At 40.3% G+C, this 18,593-nt stretch overlaps 1 protein-coding gene across 1 annotated transcript in view; it reads right to left on the bottom strand.

The window, feature by feature from the left end:
- Positions 1–1,179: 1,179 nt before the first annotated feature.
- Positions 1,180–18,593, bottom strand: part of AKAP6 (A-kinase anchoring protein 6) — a 295,294-nt gene continuing 277,880 nt past the window's right edge. Inside the window, exon 12 of the mRNA XM_077819992.1 lies at positions 1,180–4,563. Within this exon, the coding sequence (XP_077676118.1) occupies positions 1,180–4,563 (3,384 nt within the window). The remainder of the gene's footprint in view (positions 4,564–18,593) is intronic.

Here is an 18,593-nt window from a genome sequence, read left to right as displayed (position 1 = left end):
TAATCACATCAGCCACACTATCAAAGGCTCATTCACCTGCACATCTACCAATGTGACATGTGCCAGCAATGCCCCTCTGCCATGTACATTGGCGAAACCGGACAGTCTCTACGTAAAAGAATAAGTGGACACAAATCAGACGTCAAGAATTATAACATTCAAAAACCAGTCGGAGAACACTTCACTCTTCCCGGTCACTTGACTACAGACCTAAAAGTCGCAATACTACAACAAAAAAACCTTCAAAAACAGACTCCAATGAGAAACTGTTGAGTTGGAATTAATTTGCAAACTTGACACCATTAAATTAGGCTTGACTAAAGACGGGGAGTGGATGGGTGATTACACAAAGTAAAACTATTTCCCCATGCTTATTTTTCCCCTACTGTTACTCACACCTTCTTGTCAACTGTTGGAAATAGGCCATCCTGATTATCACTACAGAAGGTTTTTTTTTCTCTGCTGATAATAGCTCACTTTAACTGATTACTCTCATTATAGTTGGTATGGCAACACCCATTGTTTCATGTCTTTGTTGGGCCTGTCCTGTAGTAGGTGACTTCTGGGTACTCTTCTGGCTCTGTCAATCTGTTTCTTCACTTCAGCAGGTGGGTATTGTAGTTGTAAGAATGCTTGCTAGAGATCTTGTCGGTGTTTGTCTCTGAGGGGTTGGAGCAAATGCAGTTGTATTTTAGAGCTTGGCTGTAGACAATGGATTGTGTGGTGTGGTCTGTGTATATATATATCGTCCCACGGTATTTTCCACTGCATGCATCCGATGAAGTGGGTTTTAGCCCACGAAAGCTTATGCTCAAATAAATTTGTTAGTCTCTAAGGTGCCACAAGTACTCCTCATTCTTTTTGCTGATACAGACTAACATGGCTACCACTCTGAAATGGATTTTGTGTGTTCCACAGGAGTGGAGCTTCAGTCCATGGAACAACCAGGGGCAAAACCAGTGTCTCGAATGCATTAGTTGACCAGAGGTGTGTAAACTGGGGATGGATTGTGATCAGTCAAATATATATAAAGCATGGTGCTATCATAAAACAAAAGTCCTGGGTGGTGATTCATACTCTTTCATTATACAATCATATAAAAATAAGTCATATGCAAAGCCATACTGTATAGTACATACCTGTTTATGAGATAATGGGTGTGCGCGGGAGGGTTACATTCTATCTGTGCATATTTATGTGCCTCTCAGTGTGAAGATTCAGGAGTTTTTCTTCACAAGTAAGTGTTTTAGTGTCCTGGTGCAATACGTCCTTATCTTTCCAGTGGTCTGGCTTTAACTGAAAACCTATAGCTGAAACCTTTGCAGAAGCAGCAATACTTCCTTTAGACTTCGCAGTTCCAAGTGACTTTCCTGTACTTCTTTGTTTAGTGCTAAACTTCAGAGAATTCATGTCCAAGCCTTCATTATGGCTGTCCAAAGTCAGTGAATCATCAGTAATATTTTTTTGATTGTTTGATTCCTTTCGGTTGGCAGGATTGGGCACATTTACGTCAATGTCATTACTTAAGAAAGAAAAGCTACTACATTTAGCAGAAGTTTTAGGTTCAGCCAATAATTCTAGGACTTTGCCTGATGCCAGAGATCCTTCAGGGGGAGTGTAAGAGAAATGTGGCTGCTGCTCAGCTCGCTCTTCCTCGGGACAGGCCTCAAAAAAACATTCAATGTTTTCTCTCTCATCTGCAAAGTCCAGGGGCACTGGAGTACTGCTCTTTTCCTCTATGTATTTGGTTACCTCCCCACAGTCACTATCATGAGAGGAGAGAGAAAGATAAGAATAAAAATCCCCCTTTCTTAGTTGTATGGGCCGGTGAGAATGTTCCATTACTTTTTCCTTGATCTGTGTTAATGAAGTAGGAGTGGCTGTCTCACATTCAGGCTGTGACTTACTCTTCAAGGCTGTTGATGCCATGTCAATTATCTCCATCACAAAGCTGTGCACTGAGCAATCGTCCACATTTCTTTTATCGAAAGCAACAGATTCACAGTTGCAACATGAATCACTACCACGCGCTGAGCTGTTCTCCTGTGCTTCATTTGGTTCAAAAGCTGCACAGCAATCAGTAGGTTTTTCAATAGTGCTTGTTCTGCTTTGCTGATCATTAGGTAAATATTTTAGTAAAGAAGTATCTTGTGTATCTATACCTCTCATTTCGGACACAGGCTCCATACAAGGCTTTCTAGTGGGAGTATATGCAATGCAATGATCGTCAGATTGAAGATGATTTTGACATTCTTGTAGAAGACTTGTGCATATATTTGATGGTTGAACAGTCTCTTTACCATCCATATGTGAATCATCTGAACTATCTGTAAATGCTTCGCAGATGCAACTTTCGTTTTCAGGTCCCTTACCATCAAGTAAGCCAAGATTTTTGGGAGCGGATGAAGTTCTAATAAGCTCTTCCTTTTGACTGTCTGGAGTATTTTCAACATTTCCATTCTCTATGTCATCCACAAACTGATCTTTAGCAGCCTGAGAACTATCCTTTTTAGTCTGACTTTTTGGCTCCAGTTCATGACCATTTGATAAGTTTTTACTGTTGCCATTATTTTCTGGTAGCTTATATACTGAACCATTCAAAACTGTTTCAGTGCTCAATGTATCTATTGCTTTTGATGTCTCATTGCTACTTACATCTTTACTGCACTGAATTTTGTCACTGAGGTTGCATCTTCTCTTCTCCCTTGTCAAAGAAAATTTTGGTCTAATCCAAGTCTGGAGTTCATTCTTTATGTAATCAAGTCCAGAAATTAAATTGCACTCTTCATAAATATCCTCATCAGTTGCAATACTGGAGTCATCATCTTCATCTTTGATGCCCAGCTCCTCCTCTGTCAAGGTCAGGGTAGAACTTGAAAGCAAATCACTGTCATCTTCATCATCAGTGCAAGCAGACGTGCAGGAGACATTAACAATCATGCTGACATTGACATCACTCTCATCAGCTACTGACCGATTAAGATGTTTCCTAAATGATGCATTTGAATCTGGCACTTTATTTCTGTGCAATACGATGTCCTCAGAGCAAAGAGAAAGGTCCTCACTGCTGCTGAGTTCAGTGAGAGAAGCAGCTGAATCTTCATTGATTGAGGATGCAATATCTAGTGCTAACTGTCCCGCTAATGACATTTTTTGTGAGCTACTTTGGAGTGTGATATCAGAAATGCTGCGCTTTATCTTTTGATCTAAAGGGCTCTGGATATTCTCTAAACGATTCAGGAGGTCTAATGTCCTTTTGCTGAGTTCTCCAACAGAATCACTGCTTGCACTTATGTCTCCTGAGCCATGATGACTAAAAAGATCTTCATTGCTTTTGTATGAAGTCAACCAGCTTTCCAAAGATGTGCTTCGCTGAAGACCATCGCCAGCTTTAAAAATACTTGAGCCAAACAAATCACCTGCCACAGAAAGAGATTCTAATGAAGAGCTATGAGATAAAGGTGAAACCTGTTTTGCATTCTGTATATCAGTTAATTTCCTAGCACTCTCCACAGATTTGCAAGAAGTGGGATCTGATTCTCTGGAGACACTTGCCAAAGTAAGTTCATGCATAAACTCATCTGGGTGTAACTCTGCAGATTGATGTTCAGCTTTACAGGGTATTTTATCAAAATAAAAACCATGAAGTAAAGTTCCCTCTGTACATGCTTTGTCAGTTTGTGATTGTTTCATCACCACTGGCAATTTGAGTTTGGCGCCTTGGAGGTAAGAGTAATCATAAAATGTAAACACATCATGTTTTCCTTGTAATTCTTCTTCCAAACAATCAGAGGTATGTTGGGTAGCACCATTTAGATCTCCCTCTTTTCCACTTGCACAACATGCAGAAGAAGTTGAGTGACAATTATTTGAAAGTGTAATATGGTCCTCTTCTTCTTGTTTAATTTTTTGTTTTATCACATCAACTGTGTCACTCATATGGACTTCCAGAGGCCCAATTTCAGGATTACTCTCGGTTCCTTCAATATCATTTAACAAAAAAATTTCAGAATTGTTTGAAGTTTCTGTATCACCTTCACTGACTATTCTGCTTTCACTCTCAGAATGTCTGCTTATATTTCCACTATGGTACATATAATTGAATGGTTTTGCCAAAGTGGTCCTGCCTATTAGGTCTGGCAGAGATTTGGTAGAGGAAAGTGGGGAGTCCTTAAGGCTTTTATTTAAAATATTAGACTGTGTTACACTGGGGAAGTTTGAAGTCTTTTGCAAGAGAGGTACATGTTTTTTTCCTGATAACTCTACATTGTGGAGGCTATACACTTGGTAAATGTGAGGGCTAGGAGGTGATGTAATGCTGGAATAATACAGAGGAGTTTCATGATCATTCATACGTTCTTCTTGATTCAAGTCATTACTACCACATTCTTCTGAAGCAGATTTCTGTTTTGGATGATCCTGCTTTTGTTCTTGATCAAGTTCATTTAATTCTTCATTAATACTAATCAGCTTATGACTTATATCAGTTTCATCCCATTCTAATGCATCTTCATTTGGACCATTTAGGTCCATCAAACCAGGATCAATAACATTCAGGGGCTCCTGTAAAAAAATTAAAAAGATTAAAAAATTACAAAGATTAAAAAATAATTATACATTAAAAAAATTACTAGAGAAATAAGGATAAATACACTGAACGCATGTAAATTAAAGGCAGTGAAAGTGCTTATTTCTTTGGAGCACTTACCACGATATTAAAGTAAAGTTAAAATGGACATATGAGAGTGAAATCAGTTAAATGTAAACATGGTCTCCATTTTTGTACTTTTTTTGTATATACCAGAATACGTTTGCTGTTTGGTTGAAAACCTCTGATACAGGATTTTGATTTCTCTCCCATAGAGATTATTTTTGATAAATCAGGTTAGTACAACTTGCTTAGGAAACCACAAGTCTAATAGCTAAAAGGGATCCCATACAAATATATCAGTAGGTAAAAAATAACTATTAGCACTTTATTATGTTGGATTTGAGAGATTATCTGTTTAGCCTACTTAAATTTAAAAGTGTCTAGATTCAAAGTAAACAACCATTAAAGGATTTTAAACTTTTTATAACAGAAACTTTTATGCTGCCAATGTTATAACAGCTAATCTAATACACTGACAGTCATAAAACTTGCTTAGGTATGGAGTACATTCACTGTGATGAATTTTTATTAGAATTTCTGTTTATTCTTTGCTTGCTGATAAAGGCAGTACTAATGACTGGTTAGTATGACTAATGAATGCTAAATCCTCAGCGGTGAGAACAATCAATCAGTCTAATCAAATACAACATTCATTTCAAATATTGTCTGTGCTGACACTGTACTCTGGGAAAGTGCTAATAAATAACTGAGCTAGACTTTTTTTTTTTAAAAAGACTTTTGTCACTTTCCAATAATATTTGTAATTATGTGTATACAACACTTAAAGCTAATCTCAAGAATATTTTCTTCTAGAAATAAACAGAAACAGACCTGTGTGAAAGGAAACATGATGGCAACCCATTCAGAAAGTCAGCATAAGGCCAGAGCACACCTGTTCAGTCCCACATTGAAGCTTTCATAAAAAAAACCAAAGTGGTACACAGGTCTTGGGCTGGCTTTCTGGACACAAGTGAATTTCACCTTATGGCATCTTCCTCTTCATTTTCCTCTCCATGTCCATGTAATCTTGCAAGGGTGAATTACAATTTAGGGAAGACTTTTGGCTCATCTGCAATAGACCTACTATCAGTGAGCGATGAGGACGTGCAAAAGAGAAATCAATGACTCAAGTCCTTAAATATAACACTGCTTTTCATGATGCCATAGCTAAAGGTTTGTCAGGACGTTGTCTGGATCTGTATATCTCAAGGATAGAACACAACTGAAGAAATGAATAGTAAGGCTGAATGCTTTCTTCAATGGCATTCATCTGAAGGCATTTTCCTGACATGTTTGTTTGTTTGAAACCAGCCTTACAGCTGAGTATCTTTACATTTAGACGATGGCCCAGATCCTTGACTCTGTTCCAGCCCCTTTGCATTGCTCCTGAGGTGCAAAGTGGCCACAAAGCTAGCATAGCTAGCCAGCCCTATGTCAGCTACTCCTTTGGCCTCCTTGGCACAGAGTGTTATTATGCTCTGCAATCCTTAGTTGTTTAATGGCTCTTAGTTGTTTATGGTCTCCCTGTTCTGACATATGGCACAGTCTCTCTTCCTTCAAATTCATCCAGAAAAAATTCTTACACAAAAACGATCTCTCCTGTGTACTGTATTGTCAGGTGTACTGTATTGTCTGGGTCTAAACTAGACTGGAAATTCCATGAGGCAAGAGTGCTTTCTTATATGCATGTATAGAGCTGAGCATGTGCTCAAACAACAATCTAGACCACAGCTGATGTAGAAAGATACTGAAATAGAATTGGGCTGTAGCAAAGAGGAGGACTGGGGAGTGTAGTTATCAAACACTGAGTCTATTATAAAAAGAATTATTATGGTATTCTCTCTTTTTTTCTAGGATACTTTGGTGCATGATCCCTTAAATATGGCTCACCAGATCAGAAAACGCAGCTGAAACACCTGTTTGCTAGATGTATGTAGATGTGGGCACCAATGTACATCCACCTGGAGAGCTGAATGCTATACACAGATTTGTCAATGGGGAAGTGGGGAATATAGGGTACCAACTCTGATGGTTACTTCTTTTGGTCACTACTAACCTGGGCCAGACTCCAACAATTAACCCGCAGGTAAAAATCCATATATCCAATTATCAACACCCTGAGCATTCAGTGCCACAGGAAGATTACAAGGATTAAATAAAAACTAGTCTAAATCACGTTATCTAAAGAGAGTCTACTAATTTTTCCCATTTTTCTCTCTGGATTTTCTTATTACTCCAGACAACTCTGCACTTAGCATTTGGGATGCATTACTACAAACTGTCTCAAAAATCATTTGATTTTACTGCTTTAAGCTGCTGTCAACTGCAAAAAAAATCTGTGAAGGCAGGAAATCTGCAGCAGATTCCACAGATTTTATGTGCTGTAGAATCAGATTTTATTTCTCAGAAATACATTTGGCTCTTCCTGGTTAGGAAGATAACCTTCCCCTGTAAATTAGCACTCTGCTGTCTTGTTTGTTCTGAAAGTCAGACAGACTGAAACAATAAAACACACACAAAAGTGTGACCTCAGCCCATTCATCTTAACGGAGTGCTCTGTTACGTCAAAGCCTACTTTTTATCATTTAGATGTATACGGTTTTCTGAGACTAAGTTTTTTCCAAAAGAAGAAACACCCAGCTCAAGTCACTGAAACGCTATTATAAATCATTTCACATTGTTGGCCACAGAGTACATTTTCCCCTTCCTTTTACAAAATCAGGCAGGCTACTCAAATAACGGAAGGAGTTCGGACACCATGACATCAGCCTGGGAGAGCAGCAGCAGGGAGGGTGTAGGGCTTAGTGAAGTGCTGAACAGTGTGCACACCATGTCCCACCGTGGTTGCACTGATGATGGCAGCAGGGGGAATCAGAAATTTCAGAAGACTTTGTTTGTGTAATGTGAAATGTCTTCCTGAACAGGCCCCTAAATGCATAGGCAGGATGCCAGGGCAGCAGATTTATGGTTATTTTATTAAATTAGACCTTGTGGAGTTTTCAGTAGAAATCTGAAATTGCAGACAAGATGGAACCTTTTACTTCTAAACTTCCAGAGGGTGGGAGACTGAGCCCTTCTCCTCCCCACTATTGTTGGCCCCAATATCTGTGCTACATTCTAAATGTCTGAATTAATGTTTCTTGGAAGGAGAGTCAAGATAGGGAGTAAAAGAAATGGCAGCAGTTTCTTTTCACTGCTTTCCTTTCATCTCTCTCTAATGTCGTGGGTCTTTCTTCTTCTTCCTATGGCAGAGATACTAAGCTGGCATTCAATGAGATAATGTTTGGAATAACTCCAGACAGTTTTTCAGGGTTGGTCCCACACACCTGGCAGTGACCTATGAAAAAACTTTCCCCTCTAATTTCTTCTCTAATTTTATTTTTCTCCCATTCTGAGAATTAAATAGCTAGAAATTACTTGACATCTTAGAGCAAAAGGGTGGGTATTTAGTTAACTGCTCCAGAAAATAAAAGATTTGTGCATGAAAGGCCAGATCCTCAGGTACTATAAATGGGCAAAACTCCACTGACTTCAAAATTATACCATGTAATTTACACCACCTCAATCAGTGCTGACTACGGTCCTTCATGGAAATTGCACCTGCTGATTCCAGGGGCATTTGACTTATTCTGGCCCAAGGTATCACTCCTTGAGTCACATTACTCAAGAAATGAACAGTCCATTATAGCCAGATGTCCTGATCCTGAAAACCAGACACAAGAGGATACTGAAAACATTTTCTGATTCTAGCACAAGCAAACGGGGATTACCACTGAAGGACAATCTTCAGAGTTCTAGAAAGCGCCTGGCTTCTTCACCACTGTGAGTTCTACAGGGTGAAATCATGGCCCCATTGAAGTCAGAGACAAAAATCCCAATAACTTCTGTGGCATTCACCCCGGGTACCAAACCATTGGGGAGAGGAATCTATGACACCTACATATACTTCTTTGGAAATTAGCTGGTTTAACTGATTGCCTGTGAGTATTTAAGCTGCTTGATATTTCAGTACTTTACCACTTCAATTTGTTTTATATATCTCACCCTTTTAACAATGAGTATCCTTAAGAACCCAGTGGGACAGAGCTACTGCTGAAGCTCCATTGACTTCAGAGGAGCTTGTTTTATTTACACCAGCTGAGGATCTGGCCCAGCAAGTTCTAATTTCAGGGCCCAGATCAAATAATGGGCTGAATCCTGGGGTAAGGGACTTGCCAGCAATGGGAGTTTGCCTGACCAAGGACAGAGTAGAAATTAGGTGGAATTTTGCTAAGCACTTCATGTTGACCTGAGTGCTCCCCTTGAAATCAATCGTAAAATAAGGCTAAGAGTGAGCACTTTTGGAAATCCCTCCCAACTGAGTAAAGATCTCAGGATTTGGCCTAATACAAATAATAATTTAAGAGAGTATATGTAGTCTCAAAAGATCACAAAGTACACCACAAATTATATACCAACACTATTAAATACAACCCCATCTGGTGTGGAGTGCAACAGCCAAACGGCACACATGTAGACAAGAGAAATATTTTTTGACCTAACAAGCCAAGACATACATCTATCCATATTATATATACCACTGTGTCTATAATATTGCCATTGAGCAAACAGCAGATAGCCTTCTAAGGTTCCATCCAGAAATCTACCAGACAGTAAATTGTATCTGACTTGGAAGTTGAAGGTGAAAAGTTGAATGCACCCTGTTGGGATTTGCATGTGTGGTTTTAGGGAGTCTAGGTATTTGCAACTTGGGCCCTGATCAAGTAAAACTTGCACATGCAGAACCGTACTCACATGAGTAGTTCTATCATGTTCACTAGAACTACTCATGTGAGCTAGGTTAAATATGTGCTTAAATATTCGTAAGATTGGGGCTTTACTGCTTAAACCACTGATCTACCCTAAACATGTTATCAGGGAGAAGCATACTGTAAAACCATCTAAAGATTTGTTTCCTCATCCCCTGTGATTGTTTAAGAAAAAAGTTTCAAAGGATAATGCATTTCTCCTGTACTGTTTTCTTTACTAATACAGAGATGGATTTGTCTTTTTCTCTAGCAAGTTATTATTAAAGTTAAACAATGATTCCCTGTGTTTCAGTCTCATTTGCATGTACTATTTCAGTACAGATACTTTGTGTTGGTGAAATAGCCCTGTAATGTAACCCCCACGTACCATTATATTTTTTTAAAGGAATTAACATTAAAAAGAGCTTTTACAATAATAAATATAAACTCTATTCCCCTCCCCCTCCCACAAAATCCCTCAATTGCTGTTATTATCCAAATGTAACTGCACTTATGGAACAGGGGAAAAAATGAAAGAAAGAAAAACCATCCCCCACCTCCAAGAATGTATTCACATTCAAGAAAGACAAACATGATTTTGTTTTTTGAAAAATGCCAGCATGCCAAGTACTTCTGCTGAGGGAAATAGTCATGTTTACAGTCGCCACTTCACTTCTGCTTCACTTATGTTCATTTTCTAAATGGGGTTCCTTGTATGATAGCCAACCAGAGAACTGTCCTCATCTATCAACACCTACACTTCATAATTAATAAGCAGTATTGCTGAAAGGACCTGCTCATTACAATATGATGGGTTATGCTGTACCGGACCCCACTAGAGAAACCAATCATTAACACATCTACTTACTATAATTAAGGTTAAAACAGGAGTTTATCTGTAACTCTGTGTTTATTTAAAAAAAAATAAAAATCCTGGACTCAATTTAATATTTTCCCTTGCTCTGCTTTGAAATAATTAGCCTCAGTTCTACACTCTTCACACACAAAAAATGCCATCTACTTCAAAAGGCATTATGTGTGCAAGAGGGTGAAGTCCAATTTTTGAGGCACCAAAAGGAGGACTTCTATAGGGGAAAAAACAGAGATTTTTCATTCCCCTACCCCCATTTATCCTTCCCTCCTCTCAGACCCCCTTTATTCTATCTGCAGTATTTGTTTATACAGGTTCTTAGAACAGTGCCCATCCCAGCAGCATGGCCAAGATCTCGCACTAAGATCTATGCGGGCAGATTCCTGTACCTATGAGGAGAGCCACAGGTTTCAGTGGGGCTGTGCTCAATTGTGGGTGTCCATGCACAGGGTTTTTCAGTGGAGGACGGGGTAATTGATGTTCTGTCATTGTTCAGTTTCTCCCAGGCATGTCAATGCTTCAAGTTCTTCTTGACACTCAGAAAGAAAAGGTGGAAGCAATACAAATTTTGGATGTTAAAATGACACTTCTCTCTAGTTCATTTAGCAACTTTAAAAAAAACCCAGAATTAATAATTGTAAGGATTTTTAAAGGGAAAGCAACAATTTGAAAAAAAAAACAACCAGTCCTATCTGCAAAATGTGTACTTACTATAGTTACTAGTAAAGTTGGATTATTGTCATTCAAAAAAATCAGACGAACACTCCCTCCCCTCCAATTTTTTCCTCTATTTTTAAAGTTTGTTTAATCTGCGCATTAGGGAGCACTTTTGGGTCAATCAGCTGTGTGCCTGCACCGGGGAGTTAAAGGGGCGCAGGGAGTCCCCGAACTTCGCTCGATGGGCTACCCAGTGTGCCACATCTTGTGCTGGGAGAAAGTGAATGCGACAGTGTGGAGTTTTGGCTTCAGCTCCTTCCCCTTCAACACACCAGTCAGCAGAGCTGAGCCAACGTGGAAAAGGAAATAACCCGTGCCAGGAAAATGGCTGGTGTAACTTACTTCTCCCATGAATCACTGGAGAAGCGGGGACTTAACTGGGTCACAGTTTGGTCCCTGTTCTGCTCCTGGAGTAGCATTTACCCAGGCTGGACTGCAAGCCCTTTCTGTGCGTAGGCAGTTGGGCCCCAATCCTACAACTGGATCCTCCCACGGGTTCCTGTGCAGGAGACTTCATCAGTTTTTCGCTTACTGAAGAGACCCTTTTAAATCTTGTCAGAGGAGGAGGAAAACGTTTGTGAAGTTTTTCAGAAGAAACCTTCAGAATTACACTATTTAAAAGCTGCTCTGTCAGGAACTGGATTTTTCTTTATTAGGCAATTTCACAAGATTCACATTGAGAGGGTTTCTTTAACAAAATAATTCAAACATTGTGACCGTTACGAATCCCAAAACAGGCTGCAACGAAAAAAGGTGACACCTTTTTAGTTCCATCACATTGTCATCCAAATAGGTTTACAATCGTCGACCTACATGTCAAGTTATGTAAGTGGGCTTTTTTTCCCTGATGATAACATCTGGCTACATGGCACATTTTACTGGCAGTTGTTTTTGCTGCTTTGTAGTTTTCTTTTAATCTGTCAAGAGGTTACATGACAGGGTTTTCTGTGCTGCTGAATGTCATTTTGGTCTCACCTTTGCTTTTGTGGCATATGTGCATTTTTCTCCTCCTTGTGAGAGAGTCCAGCACAAATCCTTAATGAAAAGCCTAGAAAGAACATTCATAGCTTCACACAAAAACAGAAATTTGCTATGCATTTCCACATGCAGTAAAGGCCAGTTCCTAAGGTCTTACTCAGATAAACTCCCATTCAAATTAGTGGGAGTTTGCCTACAGCAGCATCTCAGATTTGGACCAAAATGCACACAGTGACCTTACTAACAGGAGAAAGAACAGTCTTTATGGTTAAGGCACAGAACTGGAGATCAGCAATTCTGTAGCTCTGTCTACACATAAACTTGTGCTGGTTTAACTAAGAGCTTGTCTACACAGGCAAACTGGCAGAACTACAGTGGTATAATTATACCAGGGATCAGCAACCTTTCAGAAGTGGGGTGCCGAGTCTTCATTTACTCACTCTAATTTGTTTTTGCATGCCAATAATACATGTTAATGTTTTTAGAAGGTCTCTTTCTATAAGTCTATAATATATAACTAAACTATTGTTGTATGTAAAGTAAATAAGGTTTTTAAAATGTTTAAGAAGCTTCATTTAAAATTAAATTAAAATGCAGAGCCCCCCGGACCAGGACCCGGGCAGTGTGAGTGCCACTGAAAATCAGCTCGCATTTTGCCTTTGGCACGCGTGCCATAAGTTGCCTACTCCTGAATTATAGTTATAACTATACCCCCCCACACACCCATACACTTTTATTCTGTAGCAGAGTGTCCACACAGAGAGATATAACAACATAGCTAGAGCAGTATGATATTACCACTATAGTTCTGCCAGTCAGTCTCCCCAGATACACAAGTCCCCCTCACGTCCAAGAGAACTATCTGTCTGTCCTAATGATAAATCAAGATTCAGGAGAATAATTCTTGGAAACTGATTACAATGGAAAGTACTTCCCTGAGATTTTGCAGGCGCCTTCATTATGGCAAATTATATGTTCTAAATGTGGCAAGCCTCAAACTCAGCCCTAATCTCCAGTGGTAAGAAGTCCCAAAGAAGTCCCTCTCTGTCCCAGAGCTTCAGACATCCTTTTCTGGGCTCCATTAGCTGAAACATTCCTGTTGACCGTAGCGAGTGATACTCAGAGATAGGGAGACCTGGAGGTTAGTAGGAATAGGGCTTTGAAGAGGGCAGCCAGAAGTTTGAACTGGATCTGGAATTGCAGTGGAAGCAAGTATAGGGTTCAAAGCACCAGTGTTATATATTCCTATCAATTTTTCTTATTTAAGAAGTGGGCTGGTATGTGTAGTAACTACCTTGGCTTCTGTGTAGCCTCCCTAGGTAGCCCAAGATAAAGTGCTTTGCAAAAATTCAACCTCTAGGTGACAAAATAATGGACAACTGTGGCCAAGCCTGCATTTGAGAGGAAGGTAGCAGTCTGGCTAGGCAAAAATGCACATCTTTCCACAACTGCTATTTGGGTGTTTGTGAGTGGTAACAAGTGTAGACAGGAATCAGAGGTTGTACAGCACAGTAACAAGTGAAGAGCAGAGGGCTATTAATATTAATATTAATGTTGTTAATATGCCAGCTTGAAATTTAATGTGTACAGCTCAAAGGCTTCCACATGACTTAGGAGAAACTCTGAGTTGCACTGAAACAAATATTTGTGATGCATTTTTGTATAATGTTTAGAGATATTGGAACACTTTTATGGTATCCGATTCCATGATAAATGAAAGTCCCTCCCCCCCCCTTTTAAAATAAAAAAAACTTTTTTTTTAAAATACAGCTTCTTTCTGCACTGTTGAATAAACCCACTGGATTAGCTGTGACTCCATAAAGTTTAGGAACTCATTTATTATGTTGCTAGATCAGACACTGCATTTATTCACACAGTGCATCTATAAAACCTAGCTTTCATTAGAGCTGTGGGGAGGCCCAGTCTTTCTCCCTTACTGGAGAAGGTGAAGCTCAAGAAGATAATTAAGCATGAAACAATGAGGAGGCTTGCTGGGTAAGCAGTAGTGTGAAAACAGTTACTCCTCACAAAAGAGGGGAAATTAGCTGGCTGGATAAAAAAGGAAGTGTCAGACTGGAAGACTGAAAGGACTGCCAGCGTAAGTAAATAGCTCTATGCATCATTAATGCAATTTTTTTAACACTTAAATGCCACAGCTGTCTAAATTTAAATGCAGCTAAATGCTATGTGTTGAGAGATTAGTATACCATGTTAAAATAATTTATTTTAAACTTCCAACTTTCATCTTTCACTAATCTTAGCCACCCTTCCTGACTACAAAATTCACCAACCTCTCAGTATTGTATCCTTGTTTGCAAAGCCAATGTAAACAGAGTATTCTGAAGTGATTCCGTTTGCTCATTATACCTTAACAAACACATTATTTTCCATTCTTAATACAGATATTTTTGTGAACAGAAACTTTTTGATTTTGCTCTTTCACAGAGTAAAGACTTACGATGTGTGCTTCCTTTCACAACTTCCTTCTACCCGAATCGTGTTCCCTGAAGCTGCCACATTTTTGGCACAAGTTCAGTTATATGCAGTGCCAAAAGAAACAGAATAAACAAACACTGCTTAATGCAGCTGGCTAGGAAATTTACATATTACTGCACACCAGCATGAAGACCTGAATATGGATTAGAGCAACAGTGATGACACAAATGTCATATAGATAAAGAGGAACAAAATTCAGCACATCATTACTTATTTTTACTTATGATTTACATTTTACTATTTTATATATATGCATGTATATTTATACATAAATATTGATGTAAAGGTGTACATTTATATTTTATATGCATTTCTGTATGTGCCTCATTTTACAAAAAAACACATTAGAAATGTTTTACACAGTTTAAAAAAGGAGTACAATTTTTCATATTTCTCCACTAGTAAAGCCAGTCTTCCCTATCATATGTCCAAATGTACAGACCTCTGAGACAGAGAAACAAAATAACTAACATTTTAAAAACTTTAAAGTTTCTTAAAATTGCTTTTGTATATATAAAACTATTACAGATCTAGGCCCTGATCCTGCAAGCACTTATGCATATGTGTTAGAAGGATATGCAGCTCCTAAGATAAAAGGTCCTACAATATTGAATGTTAAGGGCCCAATCATGCAAATACTTCCACACATCCTGCAAATACACATGTGTAAGTGTTTGCAGAATCAGGGTCTTAAAATCCAACTGTATAGGACCTTTTAAGGTAGAAGTAATTACTGTGCAGACCATGGGGAAAAAAGGATTCCTTCCCCTCTTTTAAAAATATTTTCTTTATTAACTCTTCAAGGAGAATATTAAGACATAAGCAGCGAGCCTACCGTCAAGGCACTCATTGCAGGATTGGGGCCATAAAAGATACAATGCAATGAGCAAGGCATTTCAATTTATACAACAGTCATTTTCAAAGGCTCAAAAGCATCCAAGTCTGCTACATTATATTTTTTAGCTTCTGTTTTTCTATCATCATTTTTTTTAAAACAACACTGGCCCAGAGCATAATCATGAGGTCAGTGAGTGTTAGGTACAAATATAATCTCCAGAATATTGCTTCTAGGAGAGACATCATGTAGGAGAGACATGTTATAGCACAATTGTATGAATGAATCCATGCCACACCTTCATTCTGGTTGGAATACTCAGGAATCAGAACCCACTACTAGGTTCCAATTTTCAAAAGCTCGCAGGTCCCATTTAGACACCAAAATAAATGGTCTAGAGAGCTCATGTTGAATGCTGAGTTCTTTTGGGGAATCTGGCCAGAAGTGTCACAATGAGAGCTACTATGCGCTGAGCACTTTTGAATATCTGGCCCTTAGGTGACTAAATGGGAACTAAGCTCTTTTAAAAATCTGGCTTCAGTCGTGGGTACTGTGCCTTTGAAAATCTGACCCTTAGTGTATTTTCCTGTATTTTGTCATAGATCTTATTTTCTGTACTAAAACAGCAGTTGACAATTCTTCTAACATTCTGCATAGATTGGAAGTGCATTAGATTCCATTTTCTGAATATTACATATTTTGCTACTAAGACTGACCTCAGTACCCATTCTTTGTTATTCAGGAAGGATTTATTCAGCCAGCAGTTCTAATATACTGACTTTTGGAGAAGGGAATGTCTTTGTGTTCAGACCTGTAGAAATACCATACACAACTCCTGAGGAAATTCTGTGCTAAAAAATTAAAAAATCTATACTAAAAAAAAATAAAATCCTGTGCACAATATTTTAAAATTCTGCAAAATTCTGCATATTTTATTTGTCAATAAATAAATGTGAAGGCTCCATCAAGGCAGTGGGAAGCACAGGCCACTGGCTGCACAGAAGTGGGAGATCACCCTGCAGCCACCCTCTGCCTGAGATACAGACTTGATGGTGAGGCTGCACCCAATCCTGACACAACACATGGGCTGGGCTTGCCTCAAAATCACCCCAAGGATCTGCCCCTCCACGCCAGATGCACCAAGATAGCCAGTGAGAGGGAGAGAGCCTTGCACACACTCCAAGCCTTGGCCCCCGATCCAGGTGTGGGGCAGGGAGGCTCAGCCTGGCAGGGTCTAAGTGTGGAGGGGCCTATTGTGCGGGGATCCAGGTGTGGGGTGAGAAGGTTCTGTGTGGGGCAATCTAGGTGTGGGCAGCTTGATGGGGTGTCTGGATGTGGGGGGCTTCTGGATGCACAGGGGCTCATTGGGGGAAAGGGACTCTTCTGGGGGGGTCCAGGTGAAGGTGGATGGGGCTCAGTAGGTCCTCTGGGTGTGGGGAGGATGGTCTCGGGAAAGGGGGAGGTGGAGGGATGGGCTCAGTGAGGGGTCCGGGTGCCGGGGGAGCAGGGCTTTCTGGGGTGGGGAATAAGGTGCAGCTAGTTGGGGGCTCAGTGAGCTGGGAATCGGGTGCGGGGGGCTCATCGGGGTAGTCCAGGTGCAGGGGGGTGGGGCTTGTCAGGGTGGGGTTTTGAATGTGGAGGCTGAGCTGATGGTGGTCAGAGTGGGTGGTCTGGATACAGGGGTGAGGGGCTCACCCGGGGTCTGGATGCAAGAGGTTGTGGCTTGGCAGGGGGGTCTAGGTATAGGGGGCTCCAGATGCACAGTGGTTGGGTGGATGAGGGAGCAGCTCCCCATACTGTGACTCTTCCCCCCGCAGTTGAGGAGTGATGCGGGCAGGAAGCGGGGTTGGAGGATGGAGTTTCCGTCAGCCAGGGGAGGTCCTCCTCTTCCCTCAGTCCAGCAGGGACTAGCAACTAAGCCTAGCGCTGGATAGGAGCCACCGACTGGGGCATACCCAGCCCTATCTCCCCCATGGTGATTTACCTCTGTGCCAGCTGCTCCAGGCACCTGAAACGATGCACCTGCTCTGCTGGGGAGGGGTGCATGACTGCTCTTGTAGCTTCCTTGTCAGAAAGTCATTTTTTTTGCAGGGAAGCAAATAAATCTACGGGAGACATGAATTCTGCATGGGCACAGTGGTGCAGAATTCCCCCAGGAGTAATATATTACTACCTTGTTGTTTATTTTGCAGCATGGAAAAAGAAAGTGGAATAGATTATCTGCTAGTTGGTGGCATATCCACCATTTACTATAGTTAACTAAACCTCCCTTATATAGAGACTCTGATGTTGACTTTCCCCTTTATGATGGTTTAAAACTCCAATTTCTGTCCTTTTTGAGACTGAATATTGCCCATTCTGAGTCTAGAGCTAGTGTGATTATTGGATGAAAAATCAAGTTTATGAAACATTTTTGTGACAGGTTGATTTGAAAATATGTTAGTTGTTTGAAATTGCTCAGAAGTTTATAATGTTAGATTCAGCTCCAAAGGGATGGTTACTGGATGAAGTGCCAATCAGACAGTCCAATGCAATTACCCACAAGGGCGTACACTACATATGCACTGGTATTCATGTGCTAAATTAAAAAGCCATGTGGTAAGTTGCATTTATCATGCACTTTTGACGATCTCATCATGACAGCATTCCAAACCTATGAATAGCTGTAAACGACTATTTTTTTTAAAAAAAATCAGCTTAGCAAAGAATTGTTGTCTTCTTTCTACCAAATGTTAAATTCTCTCACTCCAAACCCAAAATGACACTGGTCTGTGGCACAAGATGGGAAATATTCAGCTTAGGAACAAGTCTATTGCCTGGATATACTGAAGGGAGGACAGGAGACACTAGATATGGTTTAATCAGGCAGCAACTTTATTATTAGATGTCTGGGATTACCCAGCAGCTAAACGTGTACAGTGCAGGTAACTCCATGCTCATTTCAATATCCACCCAGGGACTTCCACCAGCCCTCCCCCACCATTTCTTCTGTCGTGGTCCCCCAGCCAACCCATTGCTGGGACCTTACCATCCCCCCACCCTTGAAAAAGGGTTACGGTGGGCTGTAAGTTAAAGGGGTTGGCTCCCTCCTGTACCAGTCATAGGAGCTGTGACCCCGCTTCCCCATTCTGCTCCTTTAACAAACACCTCCTTTTTAAGACCTTTACAAGCCATTTATCTGGTCACTGTATCCCTTCCCTATGGAGTACCTGCACTGGACAGCCGCCCCACACTTACATAATGAGTTGCGATATCATA

This window comes from Eretmochelys imbricata, chromosome 6, assembly GCF_965152235.1.
Source record: "Eretmochelys imbricata isolate rEreImb1 chromosome 6, rEreImb1.hap1, whole genome shotgun sequence".
Lineage (NCBI taxonomy): Eukaryota > Metazoa > Chordata > Testudines > Cheloniidae > Eretmochelys > Eretmochelys imbricata.
The sequence above is the reverse complement of the archived record's forward strand: the minus strand, read 5'-3'. Positions and strand labels throughout refer to the sequence as shown.